The following is a 7,962-nucleotide window of genomic DNA, read 5'->3' on the forward strand; positions in this document are numbered from 1 at the left end:
CATGGTATAAACACAAGGGTATGCTCATCCGGTGGACGAATTTAGAAAGCTTTTGCGCATCACTCAGTTTACGTCACATTCGGCTACTTTCGGATGCTTTCGGAAGCTTTCGGACTCTGAGTGCCAATGAAGTATGGGCTGCCGTATTTATGATATTCGTTAAAGCGGTAAAGTAAGCAAGAGTTTTTATTAAAAATAATGGCTGTTTGTGCAGTAAAAGTCTGCAATAATTATTATCGAAAAACGGTAAGAATGAAAGGAGAGGAAATAAAATATTTCAGGTTTCCTAAAGATCCTGAAATTGCTGCAAAATGGATCGAAGTGTGCGAGGAAAATGTAAATTTAACGCATGGTAAGGTTGAAATATTGCATATTAACGCATAAACAAATTGATAGTGTAAATGTAAATAACTAATCTGGTTAGGTTAACTTTTTACAATCAAACAAAAATATCACGAAACTCTTGGTGAAAATTTGTCAGAATTTTTACATGAATTAAAACGCTTTCAGAAGTATTGAGAAAGAATACACTTTTTCTTATAATTTTTTATTATATGTGAATTCGTATAAACATTCGTATAAACAAATCTAGATTTTAAATTCTTTATTAAAAATATTTTTAAATTATATGAAAAATTTTCACCAAGAGCACTGACAATTTCATCGATTAATACTATTGTACAATTCCACCTTATTTATTTATGTATTTATTTATGCTGAAACAATAGAGGATAATAATAAAGGCAACTCTGAGAGTCAACGAAACATTACAAATTAAATTTTCCTGTATATAAAAATTTTGAATTTAATTAAATTTCGTATGCATACATGACATGTTTCGGCTCCTTGATTGAGCCTTCTTCAAATGTAATGATTATCAAAATTTCTTAATAAATATAGTCATTACTTATATTATATATACACGTTATACTTATTATATTACATATTAGTTATTATATATACACATATACCTGCAATTGTTTTTTTATTCATTTCATCGTCCATTCCTTAAAAATAAGTTACAAAAGAATCTTAAATGATCATTATATGTATATATTTTTTTTGTAAAAAGAGCACAATGAAAGTTTTTTGCTAATTGCGTATTTCTACAATAAATAATGTGAATTGCTTTTCAAGAAAAGTATTAATTGTTACTAAAAGTGTAACTAAAATCACCTTCCTTTATATAAATTATTTCACAATTTATATAATGGAAGATGATTTCTTTTTTATTTTTTGAAATTATTTGTGATACGATTAGAATAAATTATTTGAATTTAGCGGCGAGAAATCACGTTTTTAAAGTCAATCTTATTAGAAAATACCGTAATTCAATACTGTATGTAGAAGTACTAAGCAAATGCATTTTGAATTTGCCGCTTAATGTGACGTAGACTGAGTGACATTTCTGATTGGTTGTCTGAAACTATCATGCGCGTGAGCATACCCTTGTCTTTATACCATGTTACATATATGCTGGCGATACTGCTGTTTGGTAAAGCATGCTCGGCATAAGAGGAGTGTATTTATTAAAAATAAAAACGAGAAAATGTCAGTGCAAGAATGTATGATCAAATTTTGTATGTTACAAAACGAACAATATATTCGCAGAAAACACATAATGAATTTAATAAGTACAGGACGCCGAGCCTTATTCCAACGTTTACTAAGGTTATGTTTGGAGTAAAAATTTAACTTACTTTTTACATGGAAAGTTGTAAGTAATCCAATACCTCCTTATCTTATTATGAAAGGCATACAATATAGAAAAATATGAATGAAAAAAGGAGTTATAAATTTTGGGAAAGTATTGTATTAAATCATTATACTGAATCGGAATGGCTTGAAAGTTTCCGAATGTCAAAAATAAGTTTCTTGAAATTGTGTGATTTACTTAAAGATGAGCTACAACCCAAAATGCAAATTTTAAAGGCTAGAGAGCCTGTATCTGTAAACAAACAAATTGCTATAACTCTATATAAACTTGCTAGTTGTTCTGAATATAGAGTAGTTGGGAATATATTTGGAGTACATAAATCTACAGTGAAGAAATGCTTTTACAAAGTTATAAAAGCTATTAATAACATTATGGCTCTCATTTATATTAAAATGCCAAATCAAGCCGAATCTGAATATATTGCAACACAATTTGAAAATGTGTCTCATATTCCTCAAATAATTGGTTGCATTGATGGAACACATATACCTATTACAGCATCAGAAGAAGGTTATAGAGATTTTGTCAATAGAAAAGGATGGGCATCTTACAATATTCAAGCAGTAGTAGATCATAATGGACGGTAATTGAAAGACATGATACATATATATATATTAGGATCAAATTTGTAAAAATATATGCAAATGTATTATTTACAATAAATATATCTATGTTGAATCTTTTAATGGGTTCATTCAGTAATACGTCTGCTCACTGAATGCACAGTGAGCAGTTATCATTCTAAATGCATCCAATGTGTAATTTATGATAGTACAGCATTAAGATGACTGTTTTCCTTTTAGGAGATACAGTCGACACAAATCCTTCTTTCTTTGTTATTCATTCAATATCAAGAAGAATAGAACAACGTTTGTATCAATTGTGTCTCCTAAAAAGAAAGCAGCCAATGTAATTTTAATACCTAAAATTACGATGATATACATAAAAACAAAACAATAATAATGATGTAATAATAAATATTGATTTTTTAAATATTTTTATCTGTAACAGGTTTCGTAATATTTTTGCTAAACACCCTGGGAGTGTTCATGATGCCGTGGTTTTCAAAAATAGTACATTATACAAAAACTCACACGAAATAATACCACAGGTTTTTATCTTTTTTTTTAATTAATTCAAATACTTTTTATTTATTAATTGATTATGAATTATGAATTATACTATTATACTATTATACTATTAATTATATTATTAATTATACTATTTATGCAATAAAATTGTATTTTGTATTTTAGCGGAGCACAAGATTCTTTTGTATTTTGTAAATCAAATTGTGTGTGTATGTGCACACATACCCAGATAACATTTATGTTGCATAAGATATCTAAAAGACGTTTTTTAGACATGTTTTAGACATAAGACTTCTAAAAGACGTCTTTTAGATATCTTATGCAACATAAATGTTATCTGGGTATATATATACATATATGATATATGATACTGAAAAAAATACATTTAATTTATTGTAGGTAGAAAAATATATAAATGGAAAAGCAATACCTTTCATGATAGTCGGAGATCCGGCCTATCCAATTCTGCCTTGGATAATGAAGGGTTATTCTGGTTCACTTTCATCTGAAGAAGAATCATTTAACGTCTATCTCAATTCAGCAAGGGTTTCAGTAGAAATGGCATTTGGAAGACTAAAAGTCAGATGGAGAATATTATAAGAAAGATTGGACTGTAACTATAAATTTGTACCTCAAGTTATAGTTGCATGTTGTGTGTTACACAACTTTTGTGAAAATAATGACAGATTTCTTGAGGAATGGATTACTGAGTTTGAAATATTTGCGCAACCAAGAGAACAAATAAATCGTGAACGAGGCAATGTATGTTCTACTATTATACGAGAATGTCTAAAAGATTACTTATCTGCAAATTTTCCTTTACGAAAGACGATATTAAGATAAAATTTAAACAATTTTATTTGATATACTCTGTAAAACTTTATTGCCCAGCAAATACCAAATTGTATATAATGTATATTTGTTTGTTGGAGTATTGTTATTTTGTCTTAAACTTAACATTTATAATACTTTGATTTTATAATACTTAGATCTTATAATACTTTGATTTCTTATAAATTTAAACTTAATATATTTTATAATACTTTAGCTTATTATATAATATACTTTTATAATAGATTATATATAGTTTCAGTAAGTGATAATAAAATATTGCTTATCTGCAGTAAAATAAACGTTTATGTAAATCAATAAAATAAATAAATTTTTATGTCTTTGAATTGTCGTCATTCTCAGTAATACTAGAAGATGTGGATGTTGACGTCGTTGGTGTATTTATTCCACTTAGCTCAGGGATATTTCCTTGTTTCACCTATTAAATAAAAATAAAGATTTTATATTATATAAAGTAATTAGGTATAATGTATCGATGTAAAGCATGGTTTATATGTATAAGCCGTATTCGTAAACTTAACAAATTAAATCATAAAGATTCAGAGGAGAAAATGGCCAACTTTGTTTTATCTAACATAGTTAAACACTAGTCTAATGTCTGTATCACACTAGCAACTGGAGATTGCTTTTGCGTTTGCGTCTCAACCAATCAAAAGAAGCTGTCCAGCAGGTCTCGTCCGATTGGTCAAGAGATGCAATCGCGAATGCAGACGCAATATCCTAGTGTGATACGGGCATAACATTAATCGATCAGGTTCTTCTAATCCTTACGATTAAATTCATTAAGTTTGAAAATATGGCTTATGTAAATTTTTCTTAACTTACACTAACTTTATTATAAACATACCGGAATAATTTTGACATGTTGTGGCAGCTTATAATTTGTTCCAATTCCATAATTTTGAGGCATTAGAAAATTTTGTGGCATTCCATAATTTGATGGCACAGTCGAAGAACCTATTAATTGTATTGCTTGTACAAAAGATTGCATCTGTTCCTTTTGAAATGCATGCTCCTTCTCTATTATTTCTTTTTCCCACAATCTTTAGTTTTCCATTTCAACCTTTATCATCTCTTTTTACATCTCATATTCTGTTTTACAATAATATCTGCTAAAAATTCTTTTTGAGATTGTAACATATTCTGTGTATATTTGTCTAAAACAGTTTCGTAGCTTTTTCTATCTATAATGTTATAATAATTGTACATTTATATATTGATATTAATATATACAATAAGTTTAATATATACAATAAGTATATAAAGATATACGTAAATATTAAACATATATTTAAAATTTATCTTAATTAAAATTGCGGAAAAATGACCGAAAATACCTGATATTATTCAATTACCATATACACATCTAGACGATTCTTACAGACATATTTCTTCTTTCTAGGAGGTTCGTTGCTAATAGTTGAACTAGACTCGTCTTCTTCCGGAATTTCACTCTCATTTATACTTGAACAATCCTGCATATATTCACAAGCTGAAATCATATTTAGTTAATTACTTTTTTATTTTAATCATGATTAAGCACAGCATCAAATGATTCAGAACCAGGATTCTTAATGAAAATTATGCTACATTTAGGTTTTATGTTTTACCTAATCTTACTTATTTTTTTATTACAGTTTTTTAAACATAATAAAACGTATTTATTGGCATGCACTCAAAATCTTATATCACATCTATTACCCCACATCTACAATAGAGTTCTAAGCCTTAAACCATAAAAAATGGACGAATCTTAGACAATTATTCTCCTCGAATTCGACCGTAATTGCAGGTTGATTTCTTACGGCTTAAGCTCAAAACACGTATTGTAGATCCAGGATTAAAACTGCGGTCCACTTAGTGCTTTAAACGCTACAGAGCACTTGTAGCACTGATATGAATGGTTCATTTGACACTTTGGAACGCTCCTAATAGAATGAGACCAAAAATTCAAGAAGGTATTTAAATGAATTAGTTAATTTTATTTAAATATAAATGTAATTATGACACTTACATGATTCATTTTGAATATCTGCAGTGTCGATTCCTGATTCATCATGAAGGACTTGCACATTTGGTCGAGTACTGTATAAAATATCTAATTGTTCAAAGAATGGACAGGTTGTTCTTGCTGCACCACTAAGACTATTTTCTCTTTTACATTTAAAGTAAGCAAGTCCCAAATTTTTTAATTTCAATTTCATTTGTTGAGCCGTTTTAGAAAAACCTTTTTCTTTCATATTTTCAACTAATGATTCGAAAATATCAACATGTTTATGTTTTTTTCCGTCCATTAATGAAATTGTGGTGACCAAGTCACCACTATATCAGCCATGGAAACATGATAGTGCATTAAATTAGAATAGGTAGAGGCATTCAGGTACACGAACATATACTTGACCTATATAACGAGAAACAGCTGACGCGAATAAACACAGAGAGCCTTTAAATCCACAAACTTCTTGCGACCGTTTCTTTTCACCGGTTTAGCAATATGAGGCGAAAACAAGAAATCAAGGCTGAAGAAATCTGAACTAGAGATGTACATAGATTATTTTTCCGCAATATACTTTCTGCATCATATTTTTATTAAATCTGTATATGGTCACATAAGAGAAACGTAATTAGAAATGATTATCTTTCATTATATTGTAATTAGAAATATTGTAATATATAATTTCGTATTGTAAATATAACGACGACGACCGATATGTTACACGCAAAATATTGACAATAAATAGAAATTGCGAGAAAGACGCGACGGACAGAAGCAAGCGTTAAAATTTGACAAAGATACAGTCGCTCAGCTGACGTGCGTCAAAACAGTCGTATCTCTTTGTATAGCGCATTGTATACCGAGAAACGGAAAGATCATATTATTCCACGAGCAGATTGTAAGCGAATTTGAAGTAGCGACTTATATGTGTATAAGTGCGACCATCGTAACTCACACGCGCTTGTAACTACAATTTGATTTAATATACTGATTATAATTCTGATTTGTAAATGATATATATTATTTTGGCGACCTTTTCCATTATCACGTCATTTGTAGGTATATCACTACTAATACGTTGTCCAGAGTACCATAGTCTTTATTGAGAACTTAACTGGTTGATTGGTTACAAGAGAAGTAGTATGTACATAACATAGTCGCCGCTGCCAACATAAAACTCCGTTCCCTTTGGGCGGATACGCATGAGGCGCCACATACTCCCCTTCTAGAGTTAACGATACTAACTTAAATTATGTAGGAACATATAAAGTAGAAACACTAATATTAATTTTAAAATTATACTTAAAACTAACGCTGGATGATGTGTAATATTGTTACTTATTTTTAGTTAAATTGAAACGTACCCGTCCTTTGCCACTCGGATAAGTTCTAATGGGTTTTTGTACTGTTAAATCTGGTGACGGGGTCTGACTAGGTTGTGTGGGTGTTATGAGGGTAGTTTTTTGAGGTTGATTGTCTGTGTCTTCTGACAGAAAATGTGCAGGTTTCAGACGTTCTACTGCGACGCTGACTGTCCTACCATTTAACTCGATAGAATAAACTTTATCTGAGATCCTTTCCACAATTTTGAACGGGCCACTATAAGGACGTTCTAGGGGTCTTTTTACTGAATCTTTACGTAAGAAAACGTGTGAGCAGTTAGCGAGTTCTTTAAAAACGAACGCTTTTTTCTTACACTTGTGGGCTACTGGAACTGGCCTAACTTGTTGCATACCTTGGCGAAAATCGTTAATAAAAATTTGGGGGTCTGGTCTGAAATCTCCTTGAAGGAAAAACTCTCCTGGTACCCTAAGGGTCGTGCCATACACGAATTCGGCTGGAGAAGCATTAGTGTCTAATCTAACGTGAGTCCTTAATCCGAGCAGTACCGTTGGGAGGATATCTGTCCAATTTTTAGTGTTGTGACACATAATTGCTGCTTTAAGAGAACGGTGCCAGCGCTCTATCATCCCGTTGGAGGCTGGGTGGTACGCCGTCGTGCGGATGCGCTTGCAGCCGATGAAGGAAAGAAGGGCCGAGAAAAGCTGAGACTCGAATTGAGTCCCTTGATCTGTAGTGATTGTCCCAGGGGCACCAAAGCGTGTGATCCAGTTGTCGTAGAATGCTTTCGCGATAGTTCTTGCTGAGGTATCAGCTATCGGGATCGCTTCTGCCCAACGGGAAAAACGATCAATTAGTGTTAAACAAAATTTGAAACCATTGCTTTCTGGAAGAGGTCCAATGATATCAAGGTGAACGTGCTCGAAGCGGCCATCGGGAGCCGTAAATTGAGCAGAAGTCTGTAT

The 7,962-nt window shown here is 31.1% G+C and overlaps 2 protein-coding genes across 5 annotated transcripts; one reads left to right on the plus strand and one right to left on the minus strand.

Annotated features, from left to right (window-relative positions):
* Positions 1–1,286: 1,286 nt before the first annotated feature.
* Positions 1,287–3,696, plus strand: LOC108777242 (putative nuclease HARBI1). The gene is made up of 3 exons (XM_018544077.1): positions 1,287–2,300; positions 2,729–2,828; positions 3,208–3,696. Exons 1-3 carry the CDS (start codon positions 1,774–1,776, stop codon positions 3,406–3,408), a joined length of 828 nt encoding a protein of 275 aa, XP_018399579.1. The 5' UTR covers positions 1,287–1,773; the 3' UTR covers positions 3,409–3,696.
* A 231-nt stretch (positions 3,697–3,927) lies between these two features.
* LOC108777241 (zinc finger and SCAN domain-containing protein 29) lies at positions 3,928–6,511 on the minus strand. 4 transcript variants are annotated; one of them, XM_018544075.1, is made up of 5 exons: positions 6,062–6,511; positions 5,675–5,908; positions 5,042–5,152; positions 4,508–4,844; positions 3,928–4,078 (listed from the first exon to the last, which is right to left on the minus strand). In XM_018544075.1, the coding sequence occupies exons 2-4, from the start codon at positions 5,898–5,900 to the stop codon at positions 4,729–4,731; spliced, it is 453 nt and encodes a 150-aa protein (XP_018399577.1). In that variant the 5' UTR covers positions 5,901–5,908; positions 6,062–6,511; the 3' UTR covers positions 3,928–4,078; positions 4,508–4,728. The 4 variants fall into 4 exon arrangements, 3 of the variants coding, with proteins under 3 accessions (XP_018399577.1, XP_018399576.1, XP_018399578.1); XR_001940820.1 differs by having other exon boundaries at positions 4,998–5,152; positions 5,675–6,511; XM_018544074.1 differs by having other exon boundaries at positions 5,675–6,511.
* Between the last annotated feature and the right edge of the window lie 1,451 nt (positions 6,512–7,962).

This window comes from Cyphomyrmex costatus, unplaced genomic scaffold (assembly GCF_001594065.2).
Source record: "Cyphomyrmex costatus isolate MS0001 unplaced genomic scaffold, Ccosl1.0 scaffold419, whole genome shotgun sequence".
Taxonomy (NCBI): Eukaryota; Metazoa; Arthropoda; class Insecta; order Hymenoptera; family Formicidae; genus Cyphomyrmex; species Cyphomyrmex costatus.

Coding starts and splice junctions, on each gene's coding strand:
- LOC108777242 (XM_018544077.1), top strand. CDS start 1,774: ATGAATGAAAAAAGGAGTTATAAATTTTGGGAAAGTATTGTATTAAAT. Junction 2,301..2,728: donor GTAGTAGATCATAATGGACG/GTAATTGAAAGA, acceptor TATCTGTAACAG/GTTTCGTAATATTTTTGCTA. Junction 2,829..3,207: donor CACACGAAATAATACCACAG/GTTTTTATCTTT, acceptor AATTTATTGTAG/GTAGAAAAATATATAAATGG.
- LOC108777241 (XM_018544074.1), bottom strand. CDS start 5,954: ATGGACGGAAAAAAACATAAACATGTTGATATTTTCGAATCATTAGTT. Junction 5,153..5,674: donor AGATATTCAAAATGAATCAT/GTAAGTGTCATA, acceptor ATATGATTTCAG/CTTGTGAATATATGCAGGAT. Junction 4,845..5,041: donor TAGAAAGAAGAAATATGTCT/GTAAGAATCGTC, acceptor ATAACATTATAG/ATAGAAAAAGCTACGAAACT.